General features: G+C 34.7%; 3 protein-coding genes and 1 pseudogene across 4 annotated transcripts; 3 read left to right on the forward strand and 1 right to left on the reverse strand.

Annotated features, from left to right (window-relative positions):
- The first annotated feature begins 5011 nt into the window (after positions 1–5011).
- Positions 5012–5548, forward strand: LOC140802921 (uncharacterized). Its single transcript, XM_073158534.1, has one exon. It carries the CDS (start codon positions 5012–5014, stop codon positions 5546–5548), a length of 537 nt encoding a protein of 178 aa, XP_073014635.1.
- Positions 5549–8813: 3265 nt separating this feature from the next.
- LOC140802923 (small ribosomal subunit protein uS17c-like) lies at positions 8814–9269 on the forward strand. The gene has a single exon (XM_073158535.1). The coding sequence runs from the start codon at positions 8814–8816 to the stop codon at positions 9267–9269; it is 456 nt and encodes a 151-aa protein (XP_073014636.1).
- Positions 9270–9956: 687 nt separating this feature from the next.
- Positions 9957–14058, reverse strand: LOC140802924 (homeobox-leucine zipper protein GLABRA 2-like; annotated as a pseudogene).
- A 2612-nt stretch (positions 14059–16670) lies between these two features.
- LOC140803484 (golgin candidate 5-like) lies at positions 16671–26343 on the forward strand. 2 transcript variants are annotated; one of them, XM_073159383.1, is made up of 19 exons: positions 16671–17151; positions 17970–18868; positions 19476–19547; positions 19866–19940; positions 20732–20846; positions 21965–22026; positions 22118–22165; positions 22785–23069; positions 23150–23209; positions 23295–23378; positions 23449–23514; positions 23586–23684; positions 23764–23982; positions 24111–24228; positions 24300–24523; positions 24653–24712; positions 24929–25042; positions 25926–26000; positions 26103–26343. In XM_073159383.1, exons 1-19 carry the CDS (start codon positions 16995–16997, stop codon positions 26136–26138), a joined length of 2868 nt encoding a protein of 955 aa, XP_073015484.1. In that variant the 5' UTR covers positions 16671–16994; the 3' UTR covers positions 26139–26343. The 2 variants fall into 2 exon arrangements, with proteins under 2 accessions (XP_073015484.1, XP_073015485.1); XM_073159384.1 differs by having other exon boundaries at positions 16673–17151; positions 24303–24523.
- Positions 26344–27621: the final 1278 nt, after the last annotated feature.

Below are 27621 nucleotides of genomic sequence, written 5' to 3' on the forward strand. Positions count from 1 at the left end.
GACCTACAAAGTGCCTATTATGGGGTTTCAGATACTTGATCTCGTTCTTTCAATACTCCAAATATATTAGAAAATACTATATTTTCGAGTAATCACCACAAATCCAGTCATTGTTGGTCTTTACGAAAAATGTGTTATGATGACTTATTAATGTCATTTTATTTTTTTTAAAAAAACATTGTTCATCACTCATCACGAAATAAGATTAAGTATTTATTTGTACTACAAAAGCATCTAATTTGGAGTTCCAGATACTTAATTGGGCTCTTTGAATACTCCAAATGTGCAAAAAAATACTGGATCTTCGAGGGATTACCATAATTCAGTAATTGTTGGTCTTTTCATTGAAAAATATTCTTCACATCATCTAATTTTTGAAAAAAATATAGTTTCTCACTCATCATGGAATTAGAAACAATACTTATTTTGACCGATATAGTACCTATTTTGAGGTTTCAGATATTTGATTTGTCTATTTGAATACAAAATACTTGAGTTTCAAGTAATATTAAGTGATTTTTGATGATATCATTTGTGAAGTTAATATTTGATATCTAAATTGGTACAAAGAGTATCTATTTTAGAGTCTACAAATACATGATTTTACTCCCTAAATACTCATATCCAATTATGTGAAGATGCCAAAATATATAGTTTGAAGTTAATATTGAGTGACAGATGATGACATTCGTGAAGTAAAAACATGATACCTACATTAATACCTAATTCGAGTTACAAATAATTGATTTTATCCCATAAATACTAATATCCGATTATTTGGGGATGTCAGATTAAATATTTTTAATGCCACATTTTTTATTATCACATTTATAATTCATGTATATCATTATCAAATAAGTAATATGTCACTTTTTTAGGTAACACATATTTAATTCACGAATGTAAAAAAAATATATAGTTTGAAGTTAATTGTGGGGACCCGGACGCTAATCAGGTTCTAAATCATCATTGAGACTAATTAATCAATTATAAAACAGGGTCTAAATTTTTTTTTTTTAAAAAAAATGCGGAACGTAGTGAAATAAAATGAATATACATCTCAGTATAAAAGTACAAGTCATGTACCACATACATTTATTCAACTAAGGTTTAACAGCTAATATCAAGTGTCTAACCCTATCTCTAATCCAAGTCCGGAGCCTCCACTCTAATCATGATCTCTCTTCATCTTCTCAACCCTGAACATGTCCACCTGTTGTCATGCACACATACAAAAACAAGACAACAGCCGGATAACTCCGGTGAGAATAAATCCCAGTATAAACAATGTATATATGCAATCATATAAAAACATATATAAAATCATAATAACAAATATTCATAACATGTATCAAATCAAAAACATAAATCAATATCAAGCAATGAATCATACTCAGACTCAAACTCGACTCAAACAACGCGTCGTCTCAGACTCGACTCAACTCTAACCTAGGGATCCCGATGTCTGAATATTGCTAATTATATCGAATCTCAGTCGATAGGAATGAATCAATCCCTAAACGGCATCGATATAATTCATATATCCAGTGTCTGGGCGAAACAGCCGCAGAATTGACGAATCAGTCCAGAATTAAACGAATCAGCCAATAACTAGACGAATCAGCCAGTAATTAAGCGAATCAGCCAAAGTTTATACGAATCAGTCAATAACTAGATGAATCAGCCAATAACCAGACGAATCAGCCGGTGACTAGGCGAATCAGCCATTGACTAAACGACTCAGTAGTCAATACATGCAGTGGCTATAAATCAATAGATTACAAACATCAATCTCATCAATTACAAATATCAATGTAATAAACTAAGTATGTGATTTGGGAAACTCGAGTCAAACCTCACTCGAGTTGTGCAATCCCAACTCAACATTAATTTATACCTATCTTTCTGATACTCTGACTCTGTCGAAGTCTCGAACTCAAAACCTGTCAATATCAATCTGGCAATGACAATCCCAAGGAGTATACTATCAATACCCGTTCAAATCAATACTGGATATCAACAGAATTCCATCAAATTCTGTTTCAACAACATAACGGCATAATCTCAATATATCCAGCCATATCATATCAATCAGATATCAATCCAACATCTCATAATCAATAACAACTCAATTTTAAAAATCATAACAATTTCATATGGCATCTGTTCCTCAATCCAGTTTCAATTATACGATGTCTAACATACCAAGAACATCATATATGAATCATATCAGATTCTGACAATACCATAATTTCAGAACATATCAAAACGTAGCAAAACTTACGTCCAGTTGTAGCCTACGTCGATAGGAACTCAATACTGAAGTCGGATTCAAAATCGGACGGGCGGATTTCGCACAAAAGGCGTAAGGATTTTTCACTCTTTTCCAGAAACCTTTTCTCGATTCTTATCGTTTCTTCTGAAAGAATGCACTTAATGTATATATATTTATACTTCAACTTGCATGCTGAAGAAACGTGTCCTATTTTCTTGAATCCCCATCGGCGCTCGCGCGGTAAGAAAGTACAGCTCGGGCGCCGAATGTTCTGCCCGATTTCGAGACTTATCATGCATTGGCGCTCGGTCGGTAATATTCTACCACTCGGGCGCCACATCTTCTGCCCGAGACACATTTCTGTTGAACATTGGCGCTCGGGCGGTCAAAAACTACCGCTCGGGCGCCACTAGTTCTGTCCAATTTTGTATAATTCATCTACTTGGCCCCATTCGGTCTCGGCATAATGCATCTATGACCATATGAGTTCCAAAATCAATAATCTCAAATCATTCCGGATTACAGTAATCAAAATCTTGGGCATTACATTAATAGCTTCTGTTGATGTCATTACCAAAGGACACTTGATAATATACATAAAGTCGAATTAATTACTATTATTATTATTAAATTAGGTATCATATTTTTATTTCACGAATGTCATTATCAAATGTCACTCATTATTAACTTAAAACTATATATTTAATTTTGACATCTCCAAATAATCAGATATGAGTATTTAGGGGGTAAAATCAACTATTTGTAATTCGAATTAGGTCTCCCTTGTACAAATTCAGATATAACCTTTTTACTTCACGAATAACACCATAGAAAATATTAACTTCAAACTATATTTTTTGGATTATCAAATAATCAAATTTGACTTTTTAACGGGTAAAATCAAGTATTTCTGGACTCGAATTAGATATTATTTATATTAATTTAGGTATCACATTTTTACTTCATGAATATCATTATCAAATGTCACTCAATATTACATTCAAACTATATATTTTGACATAAAAAATTAATTGAATTTTAGTATTTAAGGAGTAAAATTAAGTATTTGTATACTAGAATTAGATACTATTTGTACCAATTTAGGTATCACATTTTAACTTCAAAAATGACACATAAAAATTCACTCAATATTACTTGAAACTATATTTTTTGATATTCCTAAATAATGAAAATTGAGTCTTAAAATGGTAAAATCAAGTATATGTGGGATCGAATTAGGTATTATTTGTACTAATTTAAGTTCCACATTTTTATTTCACAAATCTCATCATCAAATGTCATCAAATTAAATATAACTTCAAACTGACATCCTCAAATAATCAAATTTGAATATTTAAAGGGTAAAATTAAATATTCGTGAACTTGGATCATGCATTATTTAAAGGGGACAACATTTTTACTTCACGAATATCATCATCAATTCCACTCAATATAAATTCAAACTCTATTTTGGTATCCCCAAATAATTGGATATGAGTATTTAAGAAATACAATCATGTATCTGTAGACTTTAATTAGATACTCTTTGTACTAATTTAGGTATCACATTTTAACTTCACAAATGATATTATAAAAAATCACTTAATATTACTTGAAACTCAAGTATTTTCTTACACGTTTTAAGTATTCAAGTAACCAAATCAAAGATTTGTAACCCCAAATAGGTACTTTATATGTCAAAATAAGTACGTTTTTTAATTCCATGGTTAGTGAGAAACTGTTTTTTTTAAGAAATCAGACGACATGAATAAGTCATCTTAACATATTTTCAATGAAAAAACCAACCGTTACAGAATTTATGGTGATCTCTCTAAGATCCAGTATTTTCTTGCACACTTGGAGTGTTCAAAGAGCCAAATCAAGCATCTGGAACTCTAAATTAAGTACTTTGTAGGTCAAAATTAATACTTAATCTTATTTTCTGATGAATGATAAACTATGTTTTTTTTATATAAATAAAATGACATGGTAAGTAATCCTAATGCTTTTTTTTATTAAAAGAACAACAATGACAGAATTTGTGGTAATTACTCAAAAATATATTATTTTTTTTATATATATTTGGAGTATTCAAAGAACAAAATCACACTATTATAAGTACTTTGTATGTCGAAATAAGTATTATCTTATTCTATGATAATTGAGAAACAATATTTTTTAAAAATTATATTTTAGATCGAGAAGAGACTGGTACTCATTTTTTGGATAAAATAATATATTTATTCAAATAATAAAAAAACAAAATATAAATTTGTGTTTGTAAGGAGTTAAACTAAAATAATATTTTTGTCAAGTACTGATTCTAAAAAAAATGTTGTTGAGTATTGAATTTTAATTCAAACATCAACCGAGGGATTCTTCACTAATTTACCTTTAAATTAGTATATTTTTTAGTATCAACATTGACCCTTGAAGTAGCATTGTTTGATGTTATTAATCCATTAGTTTAAAATTTTAAATTAAACTTACTGGGTTTTTTTGGTTAAATTTATAAATATTCAAAACAAATTCATTTCACCGTTTGATTACTCAATTTTTGGAGTTTAAAAAATTAGCAGAGAGTGTCTCCCGACTCGAAGTAAACTAAATTCACGAGGTATTTCTGTTCCTCTATCATGTGTTATATGTGATCAGGATATAGAACATACTTGGCATACTTTTATAGCGTGTAAATATGTCCGAGAATGTAGGGCACATGCTGGTATTCTAAACTTGATGGATACATTCTCAAATACTTCTGAAAGTTTCTCAGATTTTGTGTTCAAAGTACTCTCTGTGTCAAATGAAAATATAGTGGGTAAGATTGCTATGATATTGTGGAGTGTATGGAAACAGAGGAATAATAAATTGTGGAATGATTCTATCCTACCTTCTGCTCAAGCTACTACCTCTGGCTATTCATTTCTATGTGAGTGGATTGAAGCTAAAGCACGATCCCGATTTAATGCTCAAAACCAGCATCCTCAAAATGGTGTCCACAATGGGAACGACAAAGTTCACTGGAAATTACCACCACCAACGTTTGTAAAGTGCAATGTTGATGTAGCCTTCTTTAAGGATCAGAGAGTAATAGGCTTTGGCATGGTTATTCGCGATGATAAAGGGCAGTTTGTGGCCGCTAGAACTGCCTTCAAAGAAGGTTTGCCGAGTATCCAAGAAGGAGAAGCTATGGGACTTTTAGAAGCTATTAACTGGGTTACGCAAATGAGCTTACATAGTGTAAGGTCCAGTAATTTAATTCACGTAATCTGAATGCATGCAATCTAGGATTTTATTTTAAATTATATGTTTAATTATTTTATGCCTTTTATGCATAATTCATACATGGTAGCAATTATTTAATGAAATTCTTAAAGTTCATGTATTAGGGATTCTAGATGCATTTCACATTTGAACGAGGAATGGGGACCGGACCGGAGAATTTTCAAGAAAATTATTTTAATTACATGATTTATTTTTATTAATTAATATAAGGTGTTTCTAAGTGATTTTTTTTAAAATGGGATTTTTGGGGTATTTTAACCGCATGATTTTATGTTTTTAAGATACGCAAATTTTATCGATTCGAGGGACTTTTTGAGGGTTCGGTTAATATTTTCAAAAACTTTCCAACACGAAATATTTTTCAGGAGTGTGTTTGGATTAAATGGGTTTATTTTTAAGTTTATTGGGCTTAAATATTTTTTTTTCTTCTAATTAAACAATTAAAGTCTATTATCTACGAATTAATAATTCAATTATTATATTAGAACTACCCTACATCTATATTATACAACAACCGACACCCCATTAAAAATTTAGGACCCTTAGTTTCAGAAAAATAATGGGAGACACCAATTTAAAGCCACGGTTGTTTGTTGGTTCATGCATCAAAGGCTATCCGGCGTTCCTCTCTTCATTCCTCTTGCGTTTATTCATCATAAGGCACGCCCTACTCCATTATTTCTGCATCACTCATGTCATATATTGCTGATATGTGTGTATTTTGTGTTAAGGATTCTCGGTCCAATCTAGAACATGAAGGATTTTCGGTTTTTGTTGCATATCATGCATCCTTTTAATGATAACTCACGTTTCTATGATTTCATGTGCAAGGGGGTGTGGCTTTTAGTTGTTTAAGGGTTTTAGGATGAGTCTTGTTAGGATGGTTCATGGCCTGGAGTGGCAGCTAGGTTGCTGGAACTAGAAAAATATAGCTGCACAGAATTGAGGTTCATGTAGGGGCTGTAGGTGTTGGATCTTTTTGTTTAGCGTATGGCTGGTCCAGGGCTCTTGGCTACGGTTTGGGGCATGTCTTAGGGTCCTAGGATGAGTCTTGGTGTGGTGGTTCACGAGCTGGTTTGCTGTAAAGAAGGCTGGAACTAAAAAAACTACAGCTGCACAGAATTGGGGTGCATGTAAGGGCTGTAGGTGTTTGATCTTATGGTTTCGGCTAGGGCTGGGTTGGGGCTCTTGGATATGATTTAGGCAGTCTCTAATGGTCCTAGGATGAGCCTAATTAAGGTGGTTCATGGCTTGGTTGGCTGGAGAATGCTGTACAACCAGATACATGAAAGCTGAACAATTTGAGTCTCCTGTAGCTGCTGTCATGATTCTGATTTTGTTAGGGCTTAGGTGATGGTTCTGAGTTAAAAAGGGCTTAACCATGGTCTTAAGTTAGGTCTAAGGGTCGAGTCTAGGGCCTGGTTCGGGTCTGGTTCGAGTTGGTTTAAGCATGAAGTAGTTAGAAGCATGCTAGGGTCACGGCTAGAGTTGGGCGATGGCTCGCAGGAATTTCCAGCAGCTGTTCAGGGTCTTGTTCGAAGGTCGAAGGGGGATGGATTAGTGGTTTTAGGGCCTTTTAAGTGTTTATAAGGGGTGGTAAAAAGTTGGGAAAAATTTGGTTAAGTTTCGGTTCGATTCGGGTTAAAACCGGGACTCCGGTCCAAGTTTTAAAATAAATCGATTAAGTTTTGAAATGGGCTCGAGTTTACATCTAAGGATACTTTTAAATATGTTTTGGGACATTTTAAGGAGTTTGGTAAGCTTCAGGTCAATTTTAGAGGTTCAGGGGTGAAACGATAATTTTTGGGTTCTTAGGGGCAAAATGGTCATTTTGCACCCGGGGTGAGGTTTTGGTCCTGGCAGCGCCCTGAGCACATTTTATCATGTTTTTAAATGTTTGTGCATCACGTTCATGAATTTTATGGAATTACGATAAATACATTGCATGCTTGGTTTAAAGGAAAAGTTACGTATATACATGTTTTTATTAAGTGATGATTATGATGCTATTTTTGAAGGATGGGATTTGGTTGTGACTGACGAGGTATATGTATACGATGATATGAGATATGATGAGCTGAGGCCCGGGCTCAGTGGACGGATAATGCTGTCGCTGATGTCCCTCGCCGCCGGGTACCACAGTTACATGTAGATGGATCCATCGATAGAGCTGATACGATAGAGCTGATACGAAAGTCACAACTAATGAACTGAATTCAATTAAAAAGGAAATGTTTACGTATATGATGACATGAGTTGACATGCTTTAACACGTATATGTTGGTACGATGATACATGCTATGATTATTATCATGTTTTGAAAGGATACGACACGTTTACGTATATGATGACATGAGATGACATTCTTTGAAATTACATGATTTTACACAACATGTTTACGTTATGCTTTTAAGTTCATGAAAGATATGTTGAGTATGATATTTTTCACTGTTGTGTGCTATGTATATGTACTTGTTATTCCTGGTACATGTGTGTTGAGTCTTTAGACTCACTAGCCGTGTGTGATGCAGGTGAGCTAAATGTCGAGGAGACTGGAGGTGCCGAACTCTGAGTAGGCAGACCTGGTGCGGTGACACAACCCGAGGACCACATGTTTTCCGCATTACGATTTATGCAATTGAGAGGAGATGAACATTTTATTAAGATGATGATTTTATGATTTTTACACGTTTACGTTTACGTATGGTTTTGGACGAGTTTGGTTATTTTAAACTACGCTATTTTTACTGTCAAATATTTAAGATCATTTTTAAATATTATTTCGAAAATGCGAGATATATATAAAAAAAAATTTCGCACTTTTAAAACTAGTAGACGTTACACATAGAGTCATCTTCGAAACTGATTTTAAAAGTGTCGGTGATGCAATTAAAATGTATGCAGATGACTTTTCAGAGTTTGGAGATATAATTGGAAGATGTAGAGAGCTGATAACCTGGGAGAGTCAATTTTCTATTTCTTTGATTCGAAGACAGGCAAATGAGTTAGCTCATATACTAGCTAGAAAATGTTGTTTACATTTAAATCCATCTATTTGACATGTGCCACCATCATTTCTAGAAGATCGGTTATTGGACGATGTTATTTTGTTATATTGAGTAATGGAAAGCTTGTTTCTTGTTAAAAAAGAAAAAAAAAATTAGCATGTCTTACTTTGTCATCAAAATTTCATTTCACAGTTTTTATATACAAACTGGCACATCGTCTTATCCGATAACTCACCTTAATACAAATGTCTCTCATCTCTCCACCGCTTCTCCAAATCAAATCCCTCACCCTCGCCACTCCGTTCCTCCATGGGGCCGCCGCCGCAACCACCCAACTCGGCAGAAACTCCAGCTCGCCGCCATACGTTCAGCCGTCCGCCGCCGCGCTGCCTCTAATCAGAGCCATGAGGACGATGCAAGGGAAAGTCGTGTGCAACGCCAGCGACAAGACTGTGGCCGTGGAGGTTTTGCGTTTAGCCCCACACCCAAAGTACAAGCGCCGGGTGAGGAAGAAGAAGACATTCCAGGCCCATGACCCGTTGAACCAGTTCCAAGTTGGGGACTTAGTTCAACTGGAAAAAAGCCGCCCCATTAGCAAGACCAAAACGTTTTGGGCCGTCCCTGCACCTGGACGGTCTGGCTCCAAGGATGGCGCCGAAGTGCCGCTGGAACTGGTGATTCCATTAGAGTCTGAGAGTTGAATGAAGTAAAAACTGTTGGTTTTTTTGTTTTGATATTTTGTATTGATTTGTCATGTCAATCGTGATTCCATTCAACGTTCCTTGGTTCCATACAGACAAATGTACTTGTTGTTGTTAATGCCAGAACCCACAGCACTACAACTTCATATGAGTTGCGGCATTTGTCAAGATCTCATGACATGAGAGCGATTAAGATAATTGAGATTTATTATAATTATTTCTCTGATCATTTTTTGCTTATGAATCTTTTAAGCCTTGTCCTGTTTCTTGTTAATCGATCATAAAGGGAGAGGTGCTTTTAGTGAATGTATGCATCTCAGGCTTATACGTTGCTGAGCCACTCTGGATTCGTCATCAAGCTCTCCAAGGTTTGAACATATCCTTGCCATATTCCAATCCATGGCCAGGCCCCATAATAAATACAAATGTAATGATGTTATCAAAATAATATTTTTACATTTTCTTTGCCCAATAAATATACGGCAAAGAAAAAACTGATGCTTCACCTATCTTCCTACTACTACAATTTTTTTGTGGAAAAAAAGAAAGAATGCTTTAAACACAAATCAAGTCTTTGAAACTATATCTTAACCATAATGTTAGAAAATGTTGTTAATCGTCACACTGCATACTTCTTTTTATGTTTTGCAATGTGCAAGATATTAGGGTGCTGACTGATTCTACAGATTCTGCCAAAAGTTTCGCTGTGGGAGAGTTTCTTAATAGGATTTGAAAGGCAATTGTTAGTAACGATCCACCTTCTGTGCACTTCTCCTCTGGCATAAAAGTGATTACCGAAGGCCTAGATTCAACCCCATCAGCAATAATTGAAAAACCAGAAGGTAAAATAGCTATGTTGCTTGAGTCAATTCCTGTCATTACTGATTGCATGCCATTGATGTCCACAGGGGAATAAATTATTGTTGATTCATATGCATTTGTGCCGCTATCTTGAAGTACCCACACATGTCGAGTTCATCACCTTTCTTTGCCTGTATTCCGGTTAAAAAGAACTGAGGGAATTTGAAAATTGACGTTTAAAGATTTTGGTAAGATTTGCTTCGTGTTGGTGGCGTAGAACTTACCAGGACTGTTACGTCATTTCCTCGGTCCTGCCCTTCAGCTATGTTTGCAACTGATTGAACTGGGCTTCCATTAAACATGATATCCCACTGCAATTTCATGCAAGAAAGTGAGGGAAAGTGTAGGGAAAAGGGCTTGCTGCAGTATCAAAAGTTGTATCTAATGTCCAGCATATAACTCAAATCTTTTGAATTATGCGGCAGACCAAGCGGCACACTTTGATTGTTGTTACCATATAGGAGCGCCAGATGATAGAGGGTGCAATTATTTCTCCCTGACAGAAAATATGATATTAAAGTCTATAAATAGGATTCTATCCATTGACATAACAAGGTAGGGTGTTGTATATTTGGAAGGAGCATGTTAACAGACCTCTTTCCTCTGATTGTCGTCTCTCAAGTAGTCGAATAACACATGGTGAGCCACAGGTAACCATACACTTGTAGCCGCACATAAAATTACACCATTAGGTTCTCCAGGATCATTAACATTCTTCCCGGAGGCTACCCCAATCTTCTCCTGTTTTACTAGCTATCTTATCCCACGAGTTATAGCTAGATGTGCTGAGTGCTCTACAATAACTCGCTGTCATTCTTTGTGCCAATTTAAGAACGTTTTTTCTCCCAGCAAGTCTTGTAACACCTATTTTGTTCAACAACTTTTTAATCTTGATTTGACATATTTGAGAAGATATTTGTAAGTGCAGAAGTTTAAAGGATTGATACCACTTGAATCCTTTGTGGGAACATTTGTGGCCATGTAAAATACTTGTCGCTCACGTTGCTGTTGCAGCGTTGAAATCCAATGCTTTGCGCTAAACGCTTGGCCGCTGTTAACTATGTAACGATACAGAGCATTGACCATGCTTTTCTGGCATTCCAAGTGCTCTACCCAACTTACCTGAAAATGAAAATCAAAGAGGTTAGTAATTTTTTCTTGAAATGTTCAATTAATCAGGATATATCTCTTTCTGTGTGTATACTGTATTGGCAGCCGAGGATCAAAATGCCTGATGAATTCATTAATTTATAGACAAAAATTTGTAGACTTTAGATATTCAAGTACGACCTTACAGTGTCCGTTGAAATTATCCTCAATGATGCAGCCAGATGGGCATTTTCTGCATTTCATTACAGAGGTGTCTGTATTATTTTCAACTTTGTCTATAGAGACGTCTGTAATAGCCCACTGGTGAGCGTTCAACTGTTTGCAGTATCGAACGAAATACATTTCTCCAGTAGCCACCATTGGTGTTAATATTTGGATCTCTGCAAAAATCTGCTATAAAAATTCAAATATAGAATATGAAAGGAAAGTTCTGTTAAACATCTAGTTGTTAAAGTAGCCGAACTTAAAAATGTTGGATGTCGTGGGTTTTGGGGCTCGGTCTGAGATATCAATTAAGGCATAGTAAATGAAAGAAAAACGATAATTCATCTTACCAAGTGAACTGCACCATCTTTGTTAGTTTCTCCATGGCAGATAATATCCACTGTGGCTGCCTTAGAGATCAAGTTAGGGAACAATTCATTCCATAGATTCTGCCAATGAATAGAATGACATTAAAAAATATATCACTTGGGTATTAATAAAACATAACGTACAAAATAAATATTCTTACAGCATCCATAAAACTCTTAACCAGCCATGGAAGATCAACAAACACAACCCCACTGTCCCTTGATGCCTCCACTGATTTTTTTGCCTGCATTTTGCTGCTGGAGTTTTCCAGACAGTCTGTTTCCTGCCCCGATTCATAGCTTCGAACCCACAATGGTTCTCCATTAAAAAGTAATACTCTTAGCGTAAAAAACAACTTTTGCATGGGTGACCCAGACAAGAGATCCGTTTCACAGATACGACCTGTGAGACCGTCTCACACAAGTTTTTGTCATAAGTTTTTGACAGCTCATGAGCAGTTTTTAAAAAGTTGTGATACTTTACATTTTCAAAAAAATCTTATTTTTATATTTCATTTCTCTAAAATATCTTTTTATATATGAGTAGGTCTCTTGTGCGATGGTCTCACGAATCTTTATCTGTAAGACGAGTCAACCATACCGATATTCACATCAAAAAGTAATATTTTTAGCATAAAAATAATATTTTTACATGGATGACTCAAATAAAAGACAAAATAAGACCCGTGAAACCGTCTCACACAAATTTTTGTTTTTATAAATTCTTAAATCCTCATTTTATTCTCGCTTCTTAGATATTCACTTTATCACTTTACTTTCTATCAAATTTAAATACGGTTTTGTTCACTCTTTTTATTTAGATATAAAAACAAAAATAATACTGTTTTATTGATTAAAAAAAAAATATTACTACAATTTTTTAATCAATATTTTATTTACAAACATTAAAAATAATATTAAATATTTTTTCTCCAAAAAATATAAATTTTTCTGAATATAAATATAAAATAAATTTATTTTTTCAAATAAATTTAAATTATAAAACTATTTTCATACATATATAACTACTTACATTAACTCATAATATTATATATATATATATATATATATATATATATATATATATATATATATAATTTTGATAATAAAAAAATCTTATAATAACAAACATATTAAAATATTTAAGTTATTTCATCACTTACATAAATCCAAATAATCAAATTTCAATATCCAGAAACTAATTTGATAAAAATTTATAATTTCTTTTGTAAATTATTTTTGGCAAAGAATTACATATTTTTAATACAAATATTTGAAATTTTTTTATCAAAAAATTTATTGTGCAAAAAAAAAAATTTCAAATAATTATTACATCATAAAATTCTTAATACTAATTTTAATAAAGTTGAATTCTAGTTACACAGGTTCTTACATACAATCAATATTCAAATGATGCTTATAAAATAGAAATGACACACAAATATCCAACTTTTAATTAACGTAATTACTATATAAATCTCATAAATGGTCGATTAGTGCATCTCGTAATGCGAAGTGAGCCTCTATGTCCCTTATTTTTTTATACCGAGCAAGAAATTCTTGAAATCTTATATTTTGATCCGTAACCATTTCTTCATTTGGAGTTGGTGCTTCCAACGCATCTTGGATTGGTGTATCCAAGTCACGCTCATCTTCTATAATCATATTGTGCATTATAATGCATGCAGTCATTATATCTTGCAAGTGTTTCTTCTTCCAAGCACGTGTTGGAGATGCTACAATTGCAAATCGTGATTGAAGTACTCCAAATGCGCGTTCGACATCTTTCCTACATGACTCTTGTTTCATTGCAAAATATATTCTTTTGGGACCGCGTGGATCATGAGTTGTTTGCACAAGATTTGACCATTTAGGATATATATCATCGGCTAAGTAATATCCTTGATGATACTCTTTTCCACCAATAAAGTAATTTGCTGGAGGAGCGATACCAAAAAATAATGGTCGAAGAACCACTACGACCCGTGTATTGTCCTGTCCATGCTGTTGGGCAATTTTTCCATCTCCAATGCATACAGTCCAAGCTTCCCAACATTCAAGGAAAACCACGTTTTTCACCAATACGCGGTAGTCTATCAATATCAATGGAGGTAGGTGACCTTAGGTATCGCTCTGCAAACACCTCTACAATATCCCGACAAAAACGTTGAAGGCATTGAATTGTAGTTGATTCTAATATATTCATCAGCAGCATCCGCTGGTGTACCGTATGCCAACATCCGCATTGCAACAGTAATTTTTTGATTAGTAGAGAGTCCCAGCCGACCAAGACCATCTACTTGTTGTATGAAATAACGATCATGATTCTTTACAGCTTCAATAATACGAAAAAAAGGCCTCGTGACATTCGAAAATGTCTTCGAAACATTGTTTCATTGTATCTTGGATTATCAACAAAATAATCGTTAAGATTACGATCCGCCAATTCTCGATCATGCGGAATTACGATATGACCGGGAATCGACCCTCCATGTTTGACTTCAACTTCATGTTGCTCAGCATATGAAGCCGCTAAAATTGTGTTATTGGTTGCTAGACTCCCCAATAAATTTTCTATTTCGTTGATGGACTCAAATTGATCTTGAACATGTGAATCAAATTCATCAGATGAGCTAGATGATGCTGAATTAAAAAAATGAAAAATTTGAAAATTCATGCTGTATATTGATAGTTGGAAATTTTGAAGTACGAGTTGGATAACTTCATATGATTGATATTATATAACAAAACCAAATCTATTCACATTATCTTTATTATCTATCCAAAAATTCTGAACCGATTTATACACCATCGGATTAGATTTCATTTAATCCAAACCATAGGATCTTTAACATTTATCCAAAAAAATCTGATCTGATCTATTCACCATCGGATTTTATTTCATTTAATCAAAACCATAAGATATTTATTTATCATTTATAAAACTTATCATATTTTGATCAAATTTATACTCTGTCAGATTAGATTTTATTTAATCGGAACCGCGGATCTTTATCCTATATTTAAAAAATTTGATCTGATTTGTTCACCATTAGATTAGATTTCATTCAATCACAACCATAAACTTCATATCATCTAGTATAACTCATTTTATATATAGATATAACATAATTTCATTTCGAGTCACCATTATCATCCTCTAATATAATAAATATTATACTTATCTCCCAACATATTTTTGTTTCAATGGCTTCGAATGCACGAACTGCTTCTTATTCATATCAAGAAGACATACACCTTTGTCATGTTTATCTTGACATTTCCCAAGATCCTATCATAGGCATAAACCAATCTCGAAATCAATTTTGGAGTCGTCTCGAGCAAAGCTGCACCAGCACCCGACATGACTGAAGTTCGTAACAAAAAATCTAAAAGCATGCTTCCAACAAGTTGAACAACTCCATCCAAGCGGTACTTCAGATATGGATATTGTGAGTTTTGTTTTGATAAAATATCTATACTTATAGTATTATCAGTTTTTTATATTTTAACTTAACTTTAATTTTATATACAGATAATGCGTGCAAAAGAGTTAATGAAACAAGATTTTAATTTCAAGAAAGGTTTTAAGTTTGATCATGTATTGTCTATTATGAAAGATATGTAGAAATTTGCAGCTTTGTCGAATCATTCACGGTCAACAATTCAAAGAGGTATTAAATTTTTCGACTCTCAACAATCAGACACACAAGCAACGGATTCCCCCAAATCAGCGTCCCCTGGATTATCACCATTTGAGATTAATTTAAGTGATGAAAATATTGGTGGTACTTCGTCACAGCAGCCACTTAGAGTGAAAAAAACAAAATTGAAAAAGAAAAAAGATGAATATATGTCACAAACAATTGAATCAATGAGATTAAGACAAGAAAATTCTGAAAATAATCCAAACTGGAAATGCTTATCGTGAATATAACAAAGAATTACATATAAAACGTATGCAACAAACTGAACGAAAATTTGAACAAAATGAAAACAAAATAGAACAAAAAAATCGACAAATGTTGGATTTGACTAGGTTTCAAGAAGAAAACAAAATTTTGGTAATCGATCTCAACTCAATTCAAGATCCATCTTTGCGTGAAAATTTTAAGGCCGAACAGTCAAGAATTTTGAGTGAGAGGGAAGAAAGGAAACATGCACGTGATAGTCTCGACTATGAAAACTATTTTGGAGACATTGGAGGATCTGGATCCATCTTACTTCCGTTTTAAATTTAAGTGCTTGTCATCCTTATTTTATTGTATTGAAGTATGATTTTTAATAATTTTTTGTTTATTATCTTGGTTAGGTTTATGTTGTATCATTATCTTTGATTTTAATTGTTGTCGTCTTATTTTATTTTATGTTGTATTATAATGTCAATTTTAATAATTTAGTGTTTTTTATGTTTATTTAATTTTGTATCATTTTATTTGATTTTCAAAAAATTAGTGTTTGAAATCTTATTTTTTTTATATTGTATCTCCGTATTCAATATTAATTAATTTAATTATAACTACATAATTAAGATATTCATGGAATATTTTTTACTATTTTATTTACTACAACTAATTTATCACAAATAATTTATTAACATAATAATATTATCTTTATTAATTATGTATTAAATTAAAATATTCAAGTTTTTTAAAATTATTTTGTTAAAATTTATTGTTTGAAATAATACATTTTAATAATTAAATTAGATTATAAAACTAATTATATCATATTTAGAATTTAAGTAAAATAACATAAAACACAATTACAAAAATAATACAAAAAAAAGGAAAAAAAAATAAGCAACGCTATTGTTACAGTGTTGCACCACCAAATTTGGTGCAACACTGCTTGACATCAAACAGCTCGATTGAAGAAGCTCTTATGCATCATTATTCTTTTTGCTAATCCTAGCTCAGATCGATCCCTTTCATTCCCATTGCCGATCACAGATCTTCAAGGTTTGAAAGCTTCTATCTTCTCGATCAAGCAATTATTTGTTTCGTTTCACAAATCTAAAGTTTGCAAAATTTAATATTTAAACTTTTGTTATGAGAAAATAGCTTAATTGAGGACGCGGATGGTTTTAATTGCGGATTTTGATTAACCTGGTAGGGGTTTGTTGTACATGCGGAGTGTGCGATAATTGGTTATCGCTGGATCAAGCTGGGTGGTTGTGAACATGGCGTGGTTTAGCGGGAAAGTTTCTTTGGGGAATTTCCCGGATTTTGCAGGGGCGGTGAATAAGCTGAGTGAGAGTGTTAAAAATATTGAGAAGAATTTTGATAGTGCCCTTGGGCTCGAGGAGAAATCAGATGCTACCAGTAGCGGCAATGAAGGTATCGTGTTGTTTTCTTTGTGTTGTATATGGATTCTTTGGTACAATAACTTTTGATCGCCTTAAATTTACAAATAGAATTTTCGAATCTGATTTACAATGTGCTGTTGATGTTTGATGATTGTGGAACTGGAATATATGTTTGATAACCCTGATGTCGGTAAGTTCGTGGAAAAGCTTGAGAATTGCGCAATGATTTTAGAATATCTGGCATTTGCATTATGTTAATTACCCGCGTGATATTAGTTCACCGGAAGGTATCATAAAACCTAAAGTGATGATGGATCAGCTAAGCAATTTAGAGCTTGAATAATACTTTAAAAATTGGTAGAAGTGTAGAGTGTGAGGAGATGAGATATGATGTTTGTTAAGGTATACACCCCACAGTTATGTTTGCTCGCAATTTGAAGTCAATATAAAGTGTTACAGAAATAGTTTCCTAAATAAATTCAATAGCTTTTGGATCCTAACAAACTTTGTGAGCCCATACTACTACTTGCTCATGCCAATTCTGTTGCATTACCTGCTTTGCCTATGCTCGTCACCAAAACTTGCTGCCAATCAGGATCTTAACTTGGACTATGTGACTTCCTAAGTGATCTTGGCCTACGCCTTTTGGTCCTTCTAGGCATCAAGGGTTTTTAGGAGCATGATGGCTTATGTCTGTTATTAGTACATGTAGTTAGATTCTTGAAATTTTATCCTAGTTATAAAGCTTTAAGCTCATGAAGCTTATTCTAATGCAATTGTATCTCTATGATCATTATGGAGCATATGCGTCGATCAAAACAATATTTATCATTAATTTATGCTTTATAGCATCAGGCACATTATGGCCTTCCGCGACAGATCGGAAGGCATTATTTGAGCCCATCATGGGGTTTATGGGGCAAAAAGATGAGGAGAGCACCACCGCCTCATTAGAACAGCTTGATTCAGCAGAGTCTGAGTCTCTTTTAAAGGATAAAGAAGTTGAGGATGATGGTTCCGCGAATGATTCTGCAGAAGTAGCAAATGAAGAAATAAAAAAAGCAGGTGTAGATGAAGAACCAGTGGAGGAAATAAAGTATAGCAGTGAGGAGCAAAAAGATAACACTGATTCAGGTCAAGATGAAGAAGAGGGGGTTTCACCTACGACTTTTGTCGAAGCTTCTGAACAAAATCCTGAGCATATACAAACAGAATCTTCAAAAAATATTCAGGAGGAGAGATCAGAAGAAGAATCAACATCTTCTTTGGAGTCAGAACAACCAGCAGCAACAAGTCCTATAGATCAAGTTGAAGGTAATGCTTCTGTGCCTAAAATGGAAGATGCTACTGGATTGCCTGAGAGAGTAGACAAACAGAAGGCACAAGAAGATGCCGTTGAAGTTTTTTCAACTCAAGCTCAGGATATGTCACCTGAAGGCCTAGTTGATCGCATAGAATCTTCTGCTTCTGATTCTCCTGTTAAAACCGGAGATGCTGGAGATGTTTCTGGAGACAACTTGACCATTTTACAGCATAATGATGCCGAGGCATCAAAATCAGACTTCGAGGCTATTGCTAAACCAATTGAGTTAAAGCCAAACTCAATGAACGATACTGACGTAAAAGAACCTTTGTGCACTGGAAGCAACTCTTCTGTAGTTACTAACTCTGTATCTGAACTGGAGAAAGTGAAGAAGGAAATGAAAATGATGGAAACTGCATTGCAAGGAGCTGCTAGACAAGCTCAGGTATTTTAAATCGTGATGCTTTATCTTTGGACTTGAGCATGACCATTGTGTTTCTCTGCCAGTAGATTTTTTAACATGTAGAAAATAGTGACGCCTATCAAACAAAATGGAGTGGAAGTTAATAATAATTTTATTTGATGGATTTAAATGTTGATTTGTTCTGAGTATCAGGTAAAGGCAAATGGTTATGGATTTGTCAAATCTCATTGCATGCTTGAGGAACTACTGTTCAAGAGATGCTTCAATAGATTACAGGCTTGCTGTAACAGATTTGCTTTTACTGAGTGAAATCAGAGTGTATCAAGAAAAGTGCTTGGTGAAATGGTTTTAGTGCTGTTACTGTGAGAAGATGGAAGGATTATTTTTCTCCATTGTTGTACTATGTTTTATATTTGTATCATGTTCCTTTGATAGCCATCATGTGGCATGCAGTCATCAATTATCATTCCTAGTTTATTCGAACCTTTTATTTCACACTATAAATTATACAAGGAGTTACAGTAATTTAAGATAATTGTTTCCTCTTTCAGAGTCTTGCCTGTGAGAACCTGTATTTTCTATACTCGAGGAAATTTGAATCTGGTTGTTTTTCACTGTTTCCTTCCAGGCAAAGGCTGATGAAATTGCAAAGCTGATGAATGAAAATGAGCAGCTAAAAGCTTTGGTTGATGATTTTAGGGTGGGTAAACGCTATATTCTTTTATTTTGTTGTTGTCCTTTTTTATTTAGATTATAGTCTGATCTGATGACACATAGTGGAACATGTGAAGTTGATGCTTGAACAATAATTTAAAGATTCAGTCATTTGTTTGAACTTTTGAATTCTGTTCTCATCTTTTTCTTTCTCACCTGGTACTTTCTGTTGGAAAAGGAACGATATTTGAATTTTATACCACTGAAGGAGTTTCATTTCTAATTGAGAAATAGTTTAATCCAAATTCCTTTTGAATGAGAATAAATTTGTATTAAAATTATTAATTGGGGGATGCATTTTCAGAGAAAAACGAATGAAGCTGAAATTGAGTCTCTACGGGAGGAATATCATCAGAGGGTAGCAGCACTTGAGAGAAAGGTACGATCTGCAGGTGCTATTTCTTGTTTGAAATTCAAGCATGGCTTCTATAACCTTGGAAGTTCTTCCAGTAGATGCATAATTGACGTCGTTGAAATACTTTGAAGTACTTTTATGCATTATTTTGTCTAACTTACTTGAGTTGCAATATAACTCGAAGAGCTTCCGTGAAACTATTCGATGTGCTTGTAATTTTATTGTTTTTTTGTTTTTCCAACCTCTGGTACTCTGCTTGTTCATGCATCTATGATATCATGTGTGTTCTAAATGGTGAACGAGAAATGAAAAGCCACACACTGTTTTTTAGGCATTTAGGCAGGGTATATTGACTTCTGATTGATTTGGCAAACAGCTCAAAACAATTGGTTTGATCTTGAATGCGCTTTTTATCAATTTACTTTAATGAGGCATGTTGTCTGTTTTTAACTTTAACCACCCATTCTGGTAATAACTTACTTTTTTTTCTTCTCTGGCGAAGGATGAGCTTGGTCAGAAACTGTAGAATCTTATCAATGATATGAATCTTTATAACTACAAGTAGCAACATAGTTATTAAAAAAATCAATTTAAATGTAGAATCCTGATGAGTAGGAATCCCTTTGTTTTTTTATCGGTTTCTGTTTTAGTTTAAAATGCGGATATTGTGAAGGGATATTACAATCTCTTCTTGAACGGTGACCAGTGTACTGAGTTTTGGCTGGTTTGTTGAGTTCTCGACTTCATCGGTGTCTTTATTTTTCTGACTTATTTAGGTCGATGTGATTAATCCAAGTGGTACATGTATTTTTCAGGTGTATGCTCTTACTAAGGAGAGGGATACACTGCGTAGAGAACAGAGTAAAAAAAGTGATGCCGCTGCTCTTTTGAAGGAAAAGGATGAAATAATCAGCCAAGTGATGGCCGAAGGTGAACAAGCATATCATAGTTCTTATTAAAAAAATAATCCACAGTCGTGCTATAGTTAGCCAACATTTGTCCAATTCAAGTTATTCCGTTTTGTATGTTAGGTGATATATTTTAATTGATTTTTAGCCAAATAAATCTTTCTCCATTAAGCATTTTGATGTGAGACATGAAGACATGGGCCACATTGATCCAGAAAGGCTCACTATCACACGAGTATATACCAGAAGAAAGAACAAGGCCATGGGCCTTTCTGGATCAATGTGGCCCACGACTTCATCTCTCGCATCACATTGATCCAATTTTATTTTTTTGGAGCAACCCAAAAGTTGTTTGACTAGAAAAAATATGGTTGAGAAGTTTGAATGTCATTAGCTTGATGTCTATGATGGTTGGTATTTGTTTCAGGATTGTCATACCTTTCTAATTTGTTAAAAACAAAACTTCATTTAGGCAGGATGGTTTGAAGAAAACTGCGAATAACCAGGTTAGAGTTCATTTGTTGTCAGCATGGCTAGGGTGTGAACTTTTTCAAACGGTTTAGATCCATTTTAACAAATTGGAACCAAGGCATGACCTGAACCAATATTCTCTTGTAAATATGCTGGATGTCACTACTGATTCCTCTTTTAAATGTATGTCATCTTTGCTGCAGTCATGGATCTTCCAATAATGTACATTCACTCGAGTAGAAAGCAGCATAGGGGTAGCTAGGATTTGTCTGCAGGGATACAGGTTCCTGTATAGACTCATGGCACTAGTCAGTGATAGGCATTAGCCATTGCTTAATATGCTCTAATTCATGTTTATAAGTAGGGAACGAGAACATATAAACTAATAGTATTAAAAAATGACAGCTGGGAAAGGATGGATTGCCAACGGAACCTTAAAGCACAGTGTTTGGCTACGTCTTTACTTGATGAATTGGTTCTGATAATTTACTTTGAACAGTGGGTTTGTTTTGCCATTATATGGTCTTGGCATGAAACAACATTCAAAATTTGTGAGGAAGTCTTTTTTCCCGTGGAAAACTTATATTTCATGTTTGTCCTCTGACTTGTATGGATCCTCAAATTTAGGCTGAAACTTATATGACTTTCCCCATGCTATGATGACTTTAGGTGAAGAGCTCTCAAAAAAGCAAGCTGCTCAGGAATCTCAAATTAGAAAGTTAAGGGCACAGGTAAGCACATTTATAATGATCGATATTGTTGTTAAATTTTTAACATGAGTCTGTTCTATTATGCCTTCATCTTTACTTTCCTGGAAGCTAGATCAGAGAACTTGAGGAAGAGAAGAAAGGATTGCTAACAAAGCTGCAGGTGTATCATTTTTCCCTGTATTTGGTTTGATTCGAGCACAGTTCTTGACTACACTAGATAATTCCTTTCATACTTTTCTCTTCCACGTTTAAGATGATTCTGCTGCTTGTTCATTTTTATCCTCACTCCAAGGTAATCAGGTCATATAGTTTTCTCAACTATGTGTAGACCCTTGATGTATTGAATCTCTATCATGTTGACATTTTCCATTGAAACTGCAAAGAGTAGAACACTGGAATTTGACTACTGTGCAACTTGCATTGGCAATTAGCATTGATGTTTGTGTTGCTTAAAACTAAATGTGCGTAACTAGTTGTGTTATATTTCATCCTCTCCTAATGGAATCCAGGACTTTGGTTGCTTTCATAATTGTCTAATGGGAATAATGGTACCAGTGCCTAGGCTTGATTGTGATGCATGTCATCTCTAGGTTCTGACCGCTATTTTAATGGTGCTTGGCTGGGTCATACATATATTCACTTCTCCTTCTTTCATCACTCATGGAAGTTGATACCTTGTTATGCTATCTTTTTGCTTTTACCGGTTCTTTTTTTGGGATTTTGTGCCTTTGTTTTTGCTAGCCTTTGAAATTTACGATTACACGTTGAGTTATACTCAGGTAGAAGAGAACAAAGTAGAGAGCATGAAAAGAGACAAGGCAGAAACTGAAAAATTGCTTCAAGAAACAGTGGAAAAACACCAAGCTGAACTTGCAACTCAGAAGGAATACTACACTGATGCTCTGAACGCCGCAAAGGAAGCTGAAGCATTAGCGGAGGCGCGTGCAAACACTGAAGCAAGAACTGAACTAGAAAGTCGTCTGGGAGAGGCTGAGGACCGTGAAAGTATGCTAGTTCAAACACTTGAAGAATTAAGGCAAACTCTGAGCAGAAAAGAGCAGCAGGTTATTTTTTATGAATATATTGAAATTTCTAATTCACTGATTAATTCAATGAAAGAATCTGTCTCTTCATGCTGTTGCAGGCAGTTTTTAGAGAAGATATGCTTCGCAGAGACATCGAGGATCTTCAAAAGCGATATCAAGTAGTCTTTTCCTTTTGATGCAATATCTTTTCATTGAAATTATGTTTTTGAATTTTTGTTGTCATATAAAAGTGTTTGTTCCTAGGCAAGTGAGCGTAGGTGTGAGGAGTTAATTACACAAGTCCCTGAATCTACCAGGCCTCTTTTAAGGCAGATTGAAGCTATGCAGGTTTGATAATGTTATTTCTTGGTTTTTGTTTGATTACACTTCACTGCTATGCTTTGACTATTGACTACAGGAAACTGCTGCCAGAAGGGCTGAAGCTTGGGCAGCGGTTGAAAGATCATTAACCTCACGGCTTCAGGTTTCTGTCGGAACTTCTCTCTTATTTGGCATTTTAGACATCTAATGAAATCTTGATTATTAACTGTGCAGGAAGCAGAAGCCAAAGCTGCAGCATCAGAGGAAAAAGAGCGTTCTATTAATGAACGTCTAACACAAACTCTTTCACGGATAAATGTTCTTGAAGCTCAGGTTTTTAATGATTTTATTTAAATTTGTTATTGATACAAGTCTTATTTTAGTAATCATGTCCGCCATGAATATTTTGTAGCTGTCATGCCTTAGAGCGGAGCAGACACAGCTAATGAGATCTCTTGAGAAGGAGAGACAGAGGGCAGCTGAAAATAGGCAGGAATATCTTGCTTTAAAGGAGGAATCTGACACTCGTCAAGGCCGTGTTAAACAGCTTGAAGAAGAAATCATTGAATTCAGGAGAAAACACAAGGATGACTTGCATGAAGCATTGATGCATCAAGAGTTTCTGCAACGGGTAACATGCATCATTTTATTTCCCCATTCATTTCAGCCAAATGTTTATCCATGTGATTAATCTTTTCATGTTACAATTCTATGTATAATGCACTAGTTTATTGTGTAAGCTCATTAATAATGAAACAGGAACTGGAGAGAGAAAAAGCTACTCGTTTGGAACAGGAAAGGGCTGCTCGCCTTCCATCTTCTGCTGTACCTGATCAAATCTTCATAGCACGGCAAAAATCAGCTGCATTTGAAAATGGTATTTCATCTCCCATTTGTTCTATCAATTCACATGTTTATCCGCTTGCTGCATATGATAATCTACCTTAGCAGGAAACTTGTCTCGTAAGATTTCAAGTGCAAGCAGCTTGAGCAGTATGGAAGAAAGCTATTTTCTGCAATCAACTTTGGACTCGTCTGAAAATTTTCCTGAACGTAGAAGTGCTTTAGAAGGTACCATGAGTCCATATTATATGAAGAGTGTGACATCAAGTACTTTTGAAGCTGCCCTACGCCAAAAGGAGGGCGAGCTTGCGTCTTATATGTCTAGATTGGTTAGTTTCTGACTCATTGAAATTAATTTACTCAAATTCGTGGAGTAACCATTGGAGACCATGCTTGCATCCAACATTACTCATGTTGATGTTACAAGTGCCATAATCGTGGTTTCTTATCCTCTTCAGGCGTCCATGGAATCTATTCGCGACTCTCTTGCCGAGGAGTTGGTTAAAATGACTGCACAGGTAGGTTTGTGGGCTTTCTCACTCCCCCCGGATACCAAGAGGATATCTGCCCTTTTTTCTCATGCTGCCTACTTGGTTTGCTCGTTGTACTATGACAAATATATATTCTACTCTAGGAAATTTAACCGTAAAAATGATTCCAGTATGATATTGGCCCTCTCCATTTCTATGAGGGTACGTACTTACTTACCTATGGATTTGTCACACATGTTGCAGTGTGAAAAGTTACAGGAAGAAGCAGCAGCTCTTCCTGGATTACGAGCAGAACTAGAGGCACTTAGACGGAGACACTCTGCAGCACTGGAATTGATGGGGGAGCGTGATGAAGAGGTAGCTTATTTTTCTCCTTCCTAACCATACATTTTAGAACACTAGCAAGAAGCACGTATGATGCACGTAAATACTAATTATATAATAATGATTAAAATTTTGATTTTTTTAAAAAAATAATTTGAATTATTTTGTTATTTATTTGGGTTTAATCTCTTGTCGTGATAGACGAATAAATTAATTAAAAATCTATATAACTTGCTTTCAAAATTGTTTCCTAAATTGAAAAACTTTGTCCATCATCCACACTTTTATATTATATAGATATAGATTGGAATTACTTCATTAGAATTAACTGGTTCAAGTCTAGGAAGAGCCCTCTACTTTGCATGGCTCCGGTGGTAACTTCTCACCTTTGTCACACCTCTCGCTGTGGCTGACTGTCGACCCAAGAATTTAATTGGGGTGAAGTCGAGAACTATTAAACATTAAATTGAGGTGGGTTAATGTTCTTTTGTTTGTTGAACTAAGATCTTAGGAATAACTGAACACGACTTGGAAATTTCTTCATTGAGAGGTGGTGAGTGACTACCCTTGCTTGCAACAATATCCTCTCTTCAGGGTCCGCCCCTACCTCCCAATAGATACCCTCGAGCACAGCTGCACAGGATACACCTTTGCCCTTTTTCTTTTTTCCCAGCCTTTGGTTTTAGTTAACAACAGAAGGCAACCAAAAGCATATTAACTTTAAAGCATGCACGTGCTTGCTACGTGCAGCAGTGACTAAAACTGCCTAAAATTCCTCATAAAATTCCTCATACTTTGTTTCTGTGGGGGACGACCCATTCATTAGTGATTCTAAATCCTGCATTGGGCTTGTTAAACACCTTGGTTTTTTATTAGCTGTTCAGTTCTAACCTGTAAAACTGGATATTATGTGAAGTTGGAAGAGCTTCGTGCCGATATTGCTGATGTAAAAGAGATGTACAGAGAGCAAGTAAACTTACTTGTGAATAAGGTACAGAATTGTCAATTCTTTTCCAAAATGTTAACATCTAGTACTGCTGTATTGATCATATCATTCATCGCATGAAGTTGAAAAAACTGATTATTTTTGCAGATTCAAACTCTTGGTTCTTCTGTTGGCGTTGCCTGATATTTCCAGTTCTTTGGCAACTGAAAGGGTCCTCTCACCCATCAACCAAAGTACTGTAATTTTATAGTTTACTTGTTGTATAGCAGGGGTACTATTGCTGGACCCAAGGAACCAACCCCACAAAAGAGAGAGTTTTAGTATGTTTCTTTTTCTAGATTGTCAAAATTAAATTTAATGTGTTTTAATACGTTTGACTCAACATTTATCTTTTAGGTTAATCATATCATTGACATTTTTTTTATACATCTAATCGAAAGATCTTACAATTTATAAAACATTTAATAAAACAATGTTCTAAAAAACGCGACGCTAATGATGGAATTGAAGATTCGAACTATTTAAACTCAAGTTAGAATAAAATGAATTTATGTGTGAAAAAATATTTTTAATTTAAACTATAATTTTAATATGTTAAACAAATAAATTGAGTAAATAATACATAAATATAATAAATTTAAGTGTAATGTATTAATATCCTTATCAACTCTAATTCAATCTATATATGGTATCATCTATTTATGATCAAATGCAAACTCAGTTTAATCGGACTATTTGGCTCATTTGTGTTTCATTTTCTTCTTTGATGCGATCTCGCTGAAACGGGTGAGTCGGGTAAGGAGCTTCAACGGATCGGATCAACAATTTATAATGTTTGGGAATTTTGAGTGAAGATAATGGTTGAGATTAACACCTGCAAACAAGAAAGTAACTCGTGAATGGACGCCGGAGGGGCGTCCGACGTAGCCACTCCGATGCTAAAGTCAGCAGGTTGAAGATGAATACAAGCAATATTTCAGAGAAAATATGTATAATGCTCGAGAGTTCAAAGATTTCAGAATCATTAAATGACATTAATACCTACTATTTATAATAGAGGAATTGGTAGTTACCTCGATTTCCATGCCATCTACTAAGTCCATACTAGCCTCTGATGGCTTCTCGGACACTCCAAAGCCAAGTTGTTCTGACAGATTGGATTGCATGTATCAATCACACTCGAGTGTGGTTCATTTCTCGAGGTGGTGTGTGCAGTTCTCGAGATGGCCCGGGTAGTTGAGTACCCGGGTTGTTAGTGAAAAAGCCCGAGCTTACAATGCTGATTGACGGGGAAGAGCCACAGTGCCCGAGAAGAGAAGATTTGCCCGGGTATATAGGAAAGTAACCGGCATACTAGTTACTATTTGAATTATCCAAGTAACGAACCTGATGATTAATGCTGATCCGAATCCTAAAGGGGTATCATTCTTCTTAATCAGTTTTGTTTTCTTATAAGTCGTTTAATATGGGGAACCAAAGGAGAATACGGAAGAGATATTTGCTAATTCATGTACTCGAATTTACGTGGAGTCAACAGTCAACTAGCTAGTCCAACACAACAAATTATAATTGCAAAGTAACTCATCATGCTTCGGCTTATGTGCTAAATACATTCATTACCGATATTTGATTTGACGTCACGAGTCAGCCACTTTCAATTTTTATG

This window comes from Primulina eburnea, chromosome 10, assembly GCF_022965805.1.
Source record: "Primulina eburnea isolate SZY01 chromosome 10, ASM2296580v1, whole genome shotgun sequence".
In the NCBI taxonomy this organism is placed as follows: Eukaryota; Viridiplantae; Streptophyta; class Magnoliopsida; order Lamiales; family Gesneriaceae; genus Primulina; species Primulina eburnea.